The sequence below is a fragment of the Ischnura elegans genome, chromosome 1, assembly GCF_921293095.1.
Source record: "Ischnura elegans chromosome 1, ioIscEleg1.1, whole genome shotgun sequence".
Classification (NCBI taxonomy): Eukaryota; Metazoa; Arthropoda; class Insecta; order Odonata; family Coenagrionidae; genus Ischnura; species Ischnura elegans.
In genome coordinates this window covers 166,727,553-166,741,454 of record NC_060246.1, presented here as the reverse complement: position 1 = coordinate 166,741,454, position 13,902 = coordinate 166,727,553, and the positions used below count along the sequence as shown (strand labels likewise).

Genomic DNA, 13,902 nt, shown 5'->3' with positions numbered 1-13,902 from the left:
TATCGGCCTTTAATTAGATGGCTGTTCCTTGTCTCCACTTTTAAATATTGGCGTTACATTAGCGATTTTCCAGTCATTAGGTACTTCGTGTTGCTTGATGGATTTACTGAATATTAACTGCAAGTAGGGGGCAATTTCTGAGGCTAGTTCTCTATATACGCGAGAAGGGATTTCGTCTGGACAGGGTGATTTATTTGGACTGAGCGATTTCAATATATTTTCTATTCCGAGCGTACTAATGTCAATAGCTGGCATCTTATGTATACAGGGATTGTCATCGGTCTCGAGTGAGTTCTCGGAAGGCTCGGTGAACACGCTCTTGAAGTAGGAATTTAATAAATTGCCTTTATCGTAACTGCTTGTCAACACATCTCCATTGTCGTTTCTCAGCGAACATACGGTAGATCGTTTACCTTGAACTTCCCTAACATATAACCAAAATGCTTTTGGGTTATCCTGTAACTGCTCTACTAGTGTTTTCTTTTAAAATTCGTGAATGCATTCCTGAATGCTTCCTTCATGGCGACTTTAGTCATCCTATAGTTTTTAATTATTAGCTCGCGTTCATTAACGGATAAATCCGTGCTGACTTTTTTCATTTTAGCATGACACGCTCTCTGTCGCCTCAATGATTTTCTCACTTCCGCGTCGTACCATCTGGTTCGCTGCCTTCTTTTACTGTTTTACTAGGGATGTAGCTATTTATTCCCGAAGTTACGAGTGAAAGAAAGGCTTTCCAAGTATTCTCTACATTTAACTTTAATACTGATTCTTGAAACTCGGGGAAAGCATTTTTCAGATGACTCTTAAACCCATCAAAATCAGCTCTTTTAAAAATGAAAACTTCACGCTCTTTTTTAAAGTTAACAGCGGTATTTAGAGAAAAATTTGCATTTACTACCCTATGGTCACTTATTCCTTCGACAGTGCCAGCGTTTATTACCTTATGTGGTATATTTGTCGCTAATAAATCAAGAATACTTTCTCCTCTGTTTGGTGCGGATGCTATTTGGAACAATCAATTAGATGTAAAACAGTGTAATAAAGCCTCGCAGATCACTTTGTCCCTCCCACCATTAATGAAGCTATAAGTCTCCCAATTGAAGGTACGTTGAAATCTCCACCTACAATCAAGTTTCTTTCAGGATACTTGGATGCTACGCTGTTTATTTGATTTTGAAAATCCAACATTGACGTTATATCTGAGTTAGGTGGTCTGTAATAAAATAGTTTTGAATTTTGGACATTTAATTAAACACCACACAGATTCAACGCTGGTCTCAGTTACGGTTATCGCTTGGCTGACGATTGAATTCTTTACAGCTATAAAAACTCTGCCCCAACTCGATTAATTCTATCTTTCCGATAAACAGTGAACGATTTTGGGAAGATCTCATTGAATCATCATCTGTTAGCCAACTTTCTATTCCAAAAATGACGTTACACTTCGTACCATGAATTAAATGGTGGAATTCGGGAATCGTATTTGTTAAACCTCGGCAATTAACCACAGCCTCGATTAAAACTTTGGAACTAGTATTATTGCGATTCGGGACTAATTCTGATTTGCTTTTGTCGAATAGACTATTCACAGGCTCTATACCGCTGATAAATGGAAATGCATGTGTTATTGTCTCACTATTAAAATGACTTGAGCCTTGACTGCCTTTGAAAGTATTGCTCGACTGACGCTTCTCGTGCTTAAATGTAATAACTGTATTATTGTAAATCGGTAATGCTGACTCTGAAACGCTGATTTTTCTTTCTAGTACTCTATTCTCATTTCTGGAAGAATTTTTGTCTGTGAAAAGTTTTGAACTTACCCCTTTATTTTTCAACCCACTAATATATCTACACTCTGCCCTACTCTCCACTCTAAAAAAGACCTACAGTGCTCAAATATTCTACTCGCTACACGACTAGCCGACTCGGCCGCGTAATGGACTCCCGAACGGTTCAGAGGGATCCGACACGATCGGATTGCCGGCCTAAGGTCCACGAAGGAGCCTCCGATGTCCGTGCAGAAACGACGCAGCCTCTGGTTTATGCCTTCCACTCGGCTCCAAACCAGAGAACCACAATCGATCCTCGGGACAAGACTGCAAATCGAAAGCTCTATGCCGACCCCAATGGTCCCACCCACCCGCTTCACTTCGGCATTCAGATCCCGGAGGGAATCTAGAATTTCCTCAGATCCACGGAAGGTGGCATCATTGACGCCGACATGAGCCACAACCCGCAGTTTGGAGCACTTCGTGACCCGTACCGCCGCACCAACCGCCTGCGTCACCTGAGGAACACCGCCACCAGGGATGCACCATGATGTTACGCGGTCGCTTACACCCTCGCGGTCTGCCCTCTCCCGTAACGGGACCGTCACACGACGGACATTGCTACTCCCTAACACTATGATCCCCCCCCCCTTCCCATTCTGACGCCTCTTCCTAGGTGCCGGTTTCGGGGTAAGAGTAGGCACGTCAGGCACCTCGGAGTTTCCATCCGATAGCAACTGGTACCTGTTCGAGACGGGGATGGGATCTGCCTCAGCATCCCCCAAACCCCGTCTTAGAGTGACACTACCACCGTCCCTCCGAGACACGACCCTCCAAACCTCAGATTTACGGGGTGACGTGACCCCTTCATCGGGAGATGGACCTCGAGGAAGGCTCTCGATCGACCAGATCGCTATTTGCAATCGGGCGAACCCGTGCAACCTCTGGGGCATGGCGAGCTTTCAAAGAACCACCCCTAGGACCATTCCCCTCAGCGGTATTAGCCACCCTTTCAAACTGGGCCCGAAGTTCCCGCACCATCGTCTCCAACGCGGTAATGCGGTCTCCGAGAGCCTCGCATTCACCGGCGTTTTCAACTCCGGCAACGGGTGACCTATTCAAAGTCGAGTGATTCAAAGTCGCCTTTGACTCAATCCATAGATATCGCACGTGAATTGAAGACAGACGCTCACTCAGACCACAAATGGGAATTTATCAAAAGAATTCGGTGGATGGAAGAGATTACTTACGATAAAATAAAAAATCTTCTTCGCACCCCCCCCCCTTATCTCAAGCATTAAATTAAAAAATTAGCCGAGTAGTCGCCCACTTTTCATGAGCTAGTGACGTCATAAGTTTCCGCTCGCTCCGGGAGAACATTTGAGGGATTTCTTAGTACAGCATTATTCACGAAAGCAATGATCCTCACAATTCACAAGGACAACGGGTAGCTGAGAAACGGCGACCCGCTCGGCATGGGTGGGTGATGTCATCAACTTATCTGATAAAGGCTTAAGAGCGTCTACATATATTGGCTTTGTAATTAAAATCAAGTAAACTTGATTTCTTATTCACTTAATGGGGGAAGACAACGATCTCATTGGACGGTATACGAACTATGTACCTCAAACTGAGGAGATATCATCGAATTGGTCATCGCCGAGTTAATGACTTCGGTACAATGGGCATTACTGGAAATTCAACGTTCACTTTTTTAGCTCGTCTATGATCACAGGATGTCTCCTCACTCGGAGATACTTCGTAATTATGTGAGAACATTGTCAAGAAATTGAGTTTTTCGAATTAAAATTGAGTTTAATCTCCAGTGGACTAGTACCCGCAGGAACGACAGTGCAAGTGAGATAACTTTTGAAAAGTATAGGAAAAGGGCTTATTTATTTCTGCGGGGAATTAAATGATTTCTTGATGATAATAAACTTCATTATATGTGCTTTTGAAAACAACAGCAGACTTTAAAGTCTCAGACTAAATATTAATGTATTACTAGAGAAAAAGTAGTAGCTTAACTTCACCTGGAGCTGTATTTATTGTACTTGCTTGGAACATACGGAGGCGCATATGAGAACCTTGGGACACCGGAAACAACCATTAGAGAGATGGGTGTTTTCTGAGCGCAGGAAGTTCTGGCGAGGAGACGTAGGGGAGGCGGGGGGGAAAGGTGACCGAAAAAGGAAGCGCATCCAGATAAAAGAATTCCGGCGACGTCCAGAGGTGAGTGTGTTTACGCTAACAGACAGACAGACGCACCGAAGACCTCATCGAGAATCGACCTGTGCCAACAGAATTGCCATGAAGGTCTGCGACGCGCTGTTTGTGTCGACGGTGGCGGTGCTATTGGCTGCAAGCCAAGTGGGGTCAGGTGAGTCCCTCTCTGTCTTTCTCTAAGTGCCCACTCAAATAGCTTCCTAGATAACGGCAATTAAGAGAAGAATAAGAGAATTAATTTTTTAAGGGTGCAACACGCCATTTCGCATCCCTCTCTCGTCTTTGATTGTTTTGTTTTTTTATTATTCATCAGTAACTCTTCACTCTTTCATGATTAAAGCACAAATGGTAATATCCACACTATTTTATTTATCACTTAACCGACGATGGTTTCGACACTTGGTGTCATTTTCAAGCTCTATCTATACCTTGACAATGACACCATGTGTCGAAACCATGGTCAGTTAAGTGATAAATAAAATAGTGTGGATATTACCATTTGTGCTTTCATCATGAATATAGCGTTATTCCACAAAATAAAGCCTGAAACAATTTTATATCTTCCCTCCTTGGTATGCGCTATTAATAAGGTGTGCGTGATTGATGAATATGTTAACTTGATTAAAATAGCTAATGCGTCTACCATACGAAGTAACGCAAGTATTTTCCCTGCTGGCGATAGATTGCTTGCCGGGTGCGATTTGGAAGGAGGACTGCAACACGTGCTTCTGCACTCAGAGTGGCCGCGTCTCCTGCACCAGGATGGCATGCGACACCAGGGAGAAGAGAGACATCACGATGGGTGAGTCATACCTCACGAAATAATGGCCTTTTTTACATATATGTAAGGGCGCGGAGAAAGTAACATTTCCTCCAGCACTTCACACACGAATTGCTAACACCGATTCCTATCATTAGGCACCACTTCAACGCTCAAAAATGCATCGTTTTGTCATATTTTCCTGAAAACTGATTTGTTTCGCTACTATTAAAACTATGAGTTGGCCAATTTTTGGCCTAATTCTACTAAATTACCAGGTATAACTTTTGGATCCTTAGTGGTGTCACCAAATGTTGATGCTCAGGGCTATTTTTGGCATAGCTTTTGAATCATTTGTAGTGTTATCAAAAGTTGATACCCAAATTTACATTTTAATAAAATCAGTTTTATATCACTAAAAGAATCGAGGCGTAAAATTAATACTGAATATTAGAATTGATGTGTTTTAGATAAAAAAAATAACTTATGATACTGCTTAGTATTTTTCCCAGGAATGCTTCAGAGGCGACAGTTATCCTAAGCTGCTTCCGTGTATACAAATTGTAAAACAGATAGATTGATATGCCTGAAACATTCGTGGGAGTATATTCCTCCCTTCTCGCCAGACTAGGAGTTATTCCTCTTAGAAATGTGTTTTACTATAAGGTACCAACAATATTTCATGAAACATGCGGCAATGAGCCCACTGAAATGAACAGATAAATTAGGTTGAATGGTCGTAGAGACTACTGAGTCCGTGTACCTAGAGTGTGCCGCATGCTTTTCAAAACGCCCTTTTGGTTCAAGCGATTTAAATTTTGGCCAATTTTATTAGATTAAATTAAACAATGTCTCGCAAAAAAATTGAAGAGAAGCTTCGTTAAGATTTTCCTTTTGTTGTCAGAGTCAAGTTGTACGCCAGAGAAAGTTTTTTACCGTTATAATATTCGAGTAAATTATTAAATTCTCCACATCATTTAAATCATGCATACAAAAACATGTTGGTACCCTAAAAAAAGGCCTTTTGCCTTCTAGGGTACCTTGCTTCCAAATATATTTATAAATATTGCATGAATCCAATTGTTTCTTTGGAAGAATAAATTATTATCATCATATTGATATAATTATTAATTTTAACCGTCGAATGTAGTGCTGCCATAAAGGGAAATAATCGTTGTCCAAGTCCATCACTCTTTGTGCGATACTTTGCAGAGTGTTCTCCAGGGACGAGGTGGAAGGAAGACTGCAACAGCTGCTTCTGCTCCAGCAACGGACTGAGGGCTTGCACCCTCATGGCCTGCCGCCCCAACAAAACCTACAGTAAGACACTTCCATTCCATTCTACCTCCTATCTATCCAGTAGCCAAGAGAAAATGGCTATAACCGCTTCACAGAAAGCATTAGTCAAAATTAAATTGAGCACATAACTTAGAAAACCAAACTAAGCACTTAAATAGCAATTAGCTTGATAGCCCTGAGTTTAATTTATTTAATAAATCAACGCTTACCTAATGAACGACATCCATCATCATTATGAAGGACTAAGACCTGGTCTGTAATGAGACGTAAGTCGCAATAAATTACATGCCTCAACTGAAAAGAATGGCCATGAGAAAAAGCATGAAAATATGTAACGTCTCGCAATAGTTGAGTCCCGATTTCATGTTCGGCAATCGAGTTTCATCGCGTTATTTCGCTTCAAACTGAAGTTCGCCCAATTTACTCTCCCACACTCTGAGAGCACTAATTTTATTCCGTATGTCACTGTGTTCCTAATTTTTCAATATTTATTAACCGCATTGCGCTATCTGATACGAGTGTCGTCGATGTCACCTTTTCAGAATGTTGATATTTTTTCTCTATCCTTAGATGCTGGTGAACATCAAACTGTTAAATTCATTAATATAATATGTATTATTTCGTTTATTGAAGCGTAAGTACAATATTCACAAGAAAATTTATTTTTACGCTATATTCCCCATGACTCTCCGTCGTTTTACTGTCTTTTGACGTACGCCTGTGGTCAACTGAATTACCTTCCAACCACTTCCGGTTAGGCGAATCGCTTCACTGACGGCAGTCGTACTCAAGACGCATTTTGATTGGCCAGATGTAAGCCCTAAGCACCATTGAGCATTGACAATTTTTCTCACGGATTGTGTCCATTGTAGAATAGCACCATTTCTTCTCCATTACGGCTTACGTCTCTTCGTAGACAAACCCTAACAGCAAAGCAGTCGCCGTGCGCACTCCGTTGAAATTGAGTTTCTCTCTCTGCACATTGCTTTTTATGGGCTCCCTTTTCACCCCAATATTTTTTCCAAGTCATATTTCATCCCTGGGTGTCTCCCTCCATGATTCACAGTTTGAATCGAAACAATAAAAGACAAGCGAGTGAAAGAGATGACTGCGACACTGCGCCTCCCAAAAAGTTCGCGCTAATTCAAAATCGAACGAACACCACGCTCAATTTTTAACGTTAATAGGGAAATTGCATGCATTTTATAAACAGTGTGCTGATATACTACAGTAAACACTTACGGCCGTATTCATAGATTTCCGCTAAAACACGCTAGTAGGGCGACTAACTTAGTCGGCTACTAAGACCTTTTAGTCGCCTACTAAGATATGGTATTCATGGATTGTATTACGTTAGCTACTAAGAGCTACTAACTTAGTATGCTACTAGCCAGCTCGGCAGCCGATACTCGGTAGCGGTTTGAGTTCAACCCGCTAGGCTACGCTTGACAACACTGCATCTGACTCCTCCGCGGCGCGAAAAATTCGAAACACTATCAAACAAATGAAAGTGATTCAGCAAAATGCATTGAAATTTTTCCTTCATAATGGATAATTCGATGTGATATCGCATCTCAGACATATTTTTTTATTGCTGTACACAAAAATTATGCAATACCTTTGGGAAAGGGTAGAATTATGAGTAATACCGAAGCATTTGTATGTTTGAGATGCAGTTATTGCTTTACAAACGGCCGTATATTTATTGATCATATACATTGCGTATTGTTTGCACTTCCGATATTTGTTTCCATTAGTGTATGCGTGATTAGTATGAAAAAACGTAACCAGCAACGTCAGTATTATACATATCTGTACTCGGAAAGCAGAAATACATCTCAACGTCGGAGTAGAAACGAAAACCTTTGCAATGCAGAAATGAAACGTTAATAAAATAACGTTGAGATAAATGTGTGAATGATACACATTTATTACGTTACAAACACCTACGTGCGAGCAATTAGCAACATATGTTTGCAACTCCTAAAATGTTAGTCAAGGAAACAACAATCTGTTTCGCTGCATTTAAATATTTCAAATATTGACAGCGTGCGGAAATATACGGCATATAGTTTACTAGAGGTGGTTAATGTAAAAAACAAGGCATAATTAACGTAACTTGTTTTACTTATTTATTGCTGATCATATCACAAATAGCACTACAACGCACACAACATTTCAATTCACATTTCACGAGCTGTCTTTATGACACTTATAATCCGTACATTCTGAATCAACTGGTTCAATGAAAATCTTGACTCATACTTAATTTAAAACACTATAACGTAACTCTAGTAAACAATAATAATCAGTTTTCCAATCACTATGCACGCACCAAAAGAATTTGCACTCGTTGACGTTCGAAAGAATTCTTCACATCTCACTTCCCACTTATCACTAATGATTTAGAATCGGTTGATGCTATTTCACATTACCATTAGACAATGAAATAAATAGGCTGAAACAAATTTTTAGACCAGAAATTGTAACATCAACAAACTTCCGATCTCACTCTCCACTATCACTCGCACCGTAACCAAAACAAAAACAACAGCGCAACGAAATACGCGGAATGTAAACACTGCCGAAAGCTCACGATAAAGTTACTAGAATAAGTAATATAATCAAACACAAATTAAAAGCGCACAAACGAATGAAAATTTATAATCGTTTGCTGTATCCCTAAAGAACAACTGCTTCAAATATGAAACATATCCCCTTCGCAACAGTTAGTAGATACCTTTGATCGAAATGATTAAACCAGTATGAAAGAAATAAATAATTTTGTCGAAGCTCATACACTCACAAATCACTTCACTTGTCGCTTCACTCTTTACTTCATCGTATATATATATAATCAATTCACTTAGGGGCGCATTGAATGTACAAATTGTGTTCACTTACACTAGAGGCACAAGTTCCCTGCAAGTCGTAGCTTCCTCGCAGCTACGAAAAACTTTCAATTCCTGTCAACAATTACACTACATACGTTGCCTGCCTTACTTGAAGAATGGATTCTCGTATTCCATTTTGGCACAAATGCATAAAAACTCTATAACAGTATACAAATAAAACCGGAGTTCGATCATCCACAACGGTCCGCCATATTTAGTAGCTCCCTTAGACAAGGCCGGAGGGCAACTAAGAACCGGCTTCTAAGATAGTAGCATACTAAGCTTAGTAGCCCTTACTAACGATCTATGAAAACCATTTTCCTAGTATGCTACTACTTAGAACGCTACTTAGGCGTTAGTACCTTACTAAGGAAACTATGAATACGGCCGGTTGTATTTATTATATTGATCGAAGTGCGATTGACCGATTCTTTCTGCAGAATAGGAAGTGGCTTCGGGGTATTTGCACAAGTTACAAGATGGTAGATTGTGTTGGAAATTCGTGCATATTATCGCTACTAAATTGAAACAATTAATAGTCTGGCTTCCTCAGATTCCAGTCTTAAAGAGCTTCCTGTCGTCTTCAAGGCAAGGTATTTTTAAGTTGAAAGTATCATCGACAGCTTCGAGGTGGAAAATAAGTTCACCATAAGACTCTCTACCGGACTGCCAAAAGAATACACATTTCACACGAGTATACGCTTTCGCCAATATTACACGCAAGTCTCACTTTGTTATGAGCCATAAAACATTTAATATGCACATCAGCTACCTTTACATTTCTCGGCATCGACTTTCGGCGCCGACGAAGTCTACAGTTTCACTAAAATACCCTGGGGCGGAATTCTGTACACGGATACCGACGCGTCGGTCGCACCGATAGAAATGTGATTCACAAAACCCCGCTACCGACAGATTGTCGGTGCAACCGACAAATTCGTGACGTAATGCTTTTGTCGGTACGAAAGTGGCACCCGCACGCGAGGCTAGGCACCTCGACCAATCATATTTCTCCTTTGTTTGCATTAAACAAATGAGGCTCCGAAAACGCCATCTGTTATTCGTCAGCCCGCGAAGAAGTTAAAAAGAGTTTATCACTGCTTTGTGAAATATTTACGATGTTTAATTACTCTGCGAACACAATTTCTTACTCCCGTCGGTGCGATGTGGCTTGTATTCCGAGATTTTGCTGTATTTACCATCGGATTTTTTCTAGCCCAAGTAAAAAAGCCTTTATATTCAAGGATTCAACGGTCGTTGATAGAAGAACACCGGCAACATTAGGTGCTCAATGTATTGGAATTTTCAAGTATAATTGTCTTGAAGAGGACTTTATCTGCTACATAATTGTTCACCTACGCTTATTATAATTGTATTCTTGGGATTAGCAGTGACGAAATTATTTTTACTAGTATTGTAACAATGTACCTTCATCTTGAGCCACGGCTTGTTTACATCGTTTGCCTCATTGTTCGCCGTAAGTCCGATACTTCCACAAGGGTAATTATTTAATTAGAAAACATTTTTGTCGCTTGAATTCACATTTTGGGCTATTTAAAATACATTCGTGGAGACAAACACCGAGATTCCGCGGATGTCACGGAAGGTATCATCAGTGTCATTGCGTCAAGTGTTGTGATTGTGAACTTGAGTGACATACTTTACGCTATCTATTTGGAAGTGTTAACTTTTGAATTTTGATACCATTTGTGCGTTATTACAAACTTTGCGTTGATATGACTTTGACTAAATATGCTTGATCAGTGTTAATTTGTGATATACCGTTGGAAGTATGAAGGTTTTCTCGTGTTGAAATTATATTTTTGTAGTTTTATGATGAATAATTCATTAAATGTTTCCTTGTTTCGTGCAATCATTCTTTTTATTTGCCCCTTTCTACCGATGGAATACACGGTACGTACCTACTCAGTGCTCTTATAGTAATAATGAAAATCTATCTTGAAGTCCCGTACGGTGTTTGGTTAGTATGGTGAAGTAAATTCAGCATTAATTTTACGGTAAGTTTTGTGCACCGGTAACGACGTCAAAGTGTGAGAGGAGTTAAGTGATGCCATTTATATTCTTCTAAAATATAGTAGCAATATGCTTTTTCTAATTCATCGTTGCTGTCTGATGCTCTCAAGAGTAGTTACGAAGGTAGGAGAGTTATTTTCATTATAAACCCCATTCTCAGATGCTGACAAAGGGTATTGAAGTTAATATGAAAGTGAACGAAATGTCCACGTATATATTTCATTGAAAGTGCATCAATAGGCATTCGTTTTTATTGAAAATATAAATTAATTTCGGATCCAAACTTTACGAATCAACAATACATACCTATCGTGTCTTGTTGTGAGTAATTTAAAAGCAAAGCAATACGTTACATACTTAAAATTACGGAATATTTATAATGTAAAATACCTTACGCTATTGGAACGCATAATGTAATATACGTGTGACATTGGCAAAGTTAAATACTGCTCCCACTATGTAAATTTTACGTTTCAAGTGTTTAATCAATCATTTTTATTATAAATAACATACAATTAGAGCACTTCCACGGATCTAGCGTCGTAGATTATGGTTTAAAATCGTCAGCTTAGGCCGAAAAGTGTAAACAAAAGTCCGCCATGTTGCTAAAAATTTGTCGGTAGGTCCTACCGAGCGTTTTGAAATCGTCGGTATGTACCGACGGGTTTACCGACAACTGTCGGTGGGATAACGACAACCGTCGGTAAAACGTGTCTCCTGAATCGCTCGTACCGAGACTTATCGGTAGGACCGGCTTACCGACACCGACAATCGTCGGTACGGTGTACAGAATTCCGCCCCTGGTATCATGATGGAATCAGTAACAGGAGGCTTGCTAGGATCAGCCTAAGAATAACCATATTCCTTCATCTTTACACAATCTATCGCTTTCAATGGAGGAGGAATAGATCAAATAATAGCCCTGAAGTCACAATGAACAACTCCGATACGTCTGCACTTCAATAAATGAATCATAACCACGCCGTCGCTTGTGTTCAAGTATGCAACCACTACCATGACCGTGCCGCCGTGCCTCCTCGTACTGAATAATGACGTCACTTTTCTACCAGCCAATCATCGGGCGTTCTCGATTCTTACCTGTATTTGAAAATTCTCGTGAACTTTGATGCATTAAATATCGCAAACCACGTCATAAAATAATAAAAAACTTTCACCGTGGTATGTAAACATATATTTTTATATAATTTTGGGGCTCTTTGATTATATCTGAAATATATGCAAGTTCCCTATTGAACCATGTTCCGCAATATTTTCCTCATTAACGCGAACATTGACCTGTTGATAGAGAATTACCACGCAAAGAGCTCCCAAAATGGGAAATGTAACACCTATTTTTTTATAGATAACAGCCAGTGCGTCTAAGCAATCATTGAGAAATGTCCAACCCTTCGCACATTTCCTCCATATTACTTTGTTATACCCGAAGCAGAAACTTAAGTATTCGCAGGGAATGATTGACGTAATGGTATAGGAAGAAGATAATACAAGTAAAATGAGTTTTTGTTTCTATCGCTATCGCGAATATCACGGCCCGCTTGCTGAAGGTTCTCTTTTTTTCGCAATCAACAGGGGAATGCGTGCCCGGAGCAGTGTGGAAGTTGGCGTGCAACACGTGTGTTTGTCACGCCGAGGGCCGAGCCTCCTGCACCAGAATGGCGTGCCAGAAGGAAGAGTAGCAGCCCGCCTGCCTACTGAGCCCCCTTCCTATCTGGCTAATCATCCCGCAACAACAATCCCAAACAAATAGTAATAATCAAGGAAACACAAACTTCAGCTCCACAGCACATACCCGAGAATCTTGGAGAGGCAAGGTGTAAAATATCATCAGACCAGATCTATAGTTGAAGATTTTAAGTCGTGATATTCATCGCGACGAACCCATCTTAACAGACTATGGTTCGAGTGTCTTAATTTCTCGCCAAGTTTCCATTGAATTAATAAATTTCCACGGCGTTTACTGCATTCATCCCTTCGTCGCCTGCTTAGCTCTTAAACATGATGATTCAGGAGGGCAAAAAACAGTTTGTACTATGCAACTACAGTCAATAAAATTTTATCTCGTCTAGCTCTCAAGCATTTTAACTTATCTCCTTCCCTTTCATTTCTATTCATCAAAATCTCCATCTGATATACTACCACACCCTTGTGAAGAGCATTGTATATGTGGTGGACATTTTCCATAATGTACCTTTCAATGAATTGCAATTTTCAAATTTTTCAAAGTGAAACGCTGCAATGTTTTCAACATCAAAGGTAGCACTTTGGCATTAAAATTTTTGCAGTTGGAAATTGCCAACTCATGCATATACATACATACGCGTGGCGGTGGGTGTTGGGACACCGGCCGCCGGCAAAAAAAGAAAGAAAGACGAGTGATTTTGGGTAATTTGGCTACCACCTATAGTATAGGATTTATTCAAGTCCTTTAATGTTCAGAGGAAAAATTAATTCCTATGCGTATCGGTTCGGCAAAATATCTTATCTCTTATTTCGTTGTTTCCTTGGGTCCTGGAAAAATAACTACGTCCGAAGGTGTGTTGAAGTTCCTTACGGATCACCCAAATGAAGAATTACCTCGCTTACTTAACATCACAAAGGCTGATTGCATGCGACGCAAAACATGACAGGAAGTCCAATGTGGTCTCCGGTTTCCGCTTATCATCCAGTGACAGCGGTCGCCTCCGTAACACAGGTCCAATTTCGAAATTTCTTCACCGATGACACTGGCCAAGACTCTCATTCCCTTTTAACCTCTTTTTTCCAATAGCTAATAGTATTAAGTAGCTATTACAGTTTAATGTTAATTCGTTTTTTAAGTGTGTGTGAGCTTCTAAAGATGCATTGGGATGGCACACCTAGGTGACGGAATATGTAAAATAACTCGGGTACGGAAGTC

General features: G+C 40.2%; 1 protein-coding gene across 1 annotated transcript; it reads left to right on the top strand.

Moving 5' to 3' along the window:
* Positions 1-3,979: 3,979 nt before the first annotated feature.
* Positions 3,980-13,071, top strand: LOC124173439. Its single transcript, XM_046552915.1, has 4 exons — positions 3,980-4,152; positions 4,681-4,800; positions 5,971-6,078; positions 12,576-13,071. The coding sequence occupies exons 2-4, from the start codon at positions 4,766-4,768 to the stop codon at positions 12,751-12,753; spliced, it is 321 nt and encodes a 106-aa protein (XP_046408871.1). The 5' UTR covers positions 3,980-4,152; positions 4,681-4,765; the 3' UTR covers positions 12,754-13,071.
* The last annotated feature ends 831 nt before the right edge of the window (positions 13,072-13,902 follow it).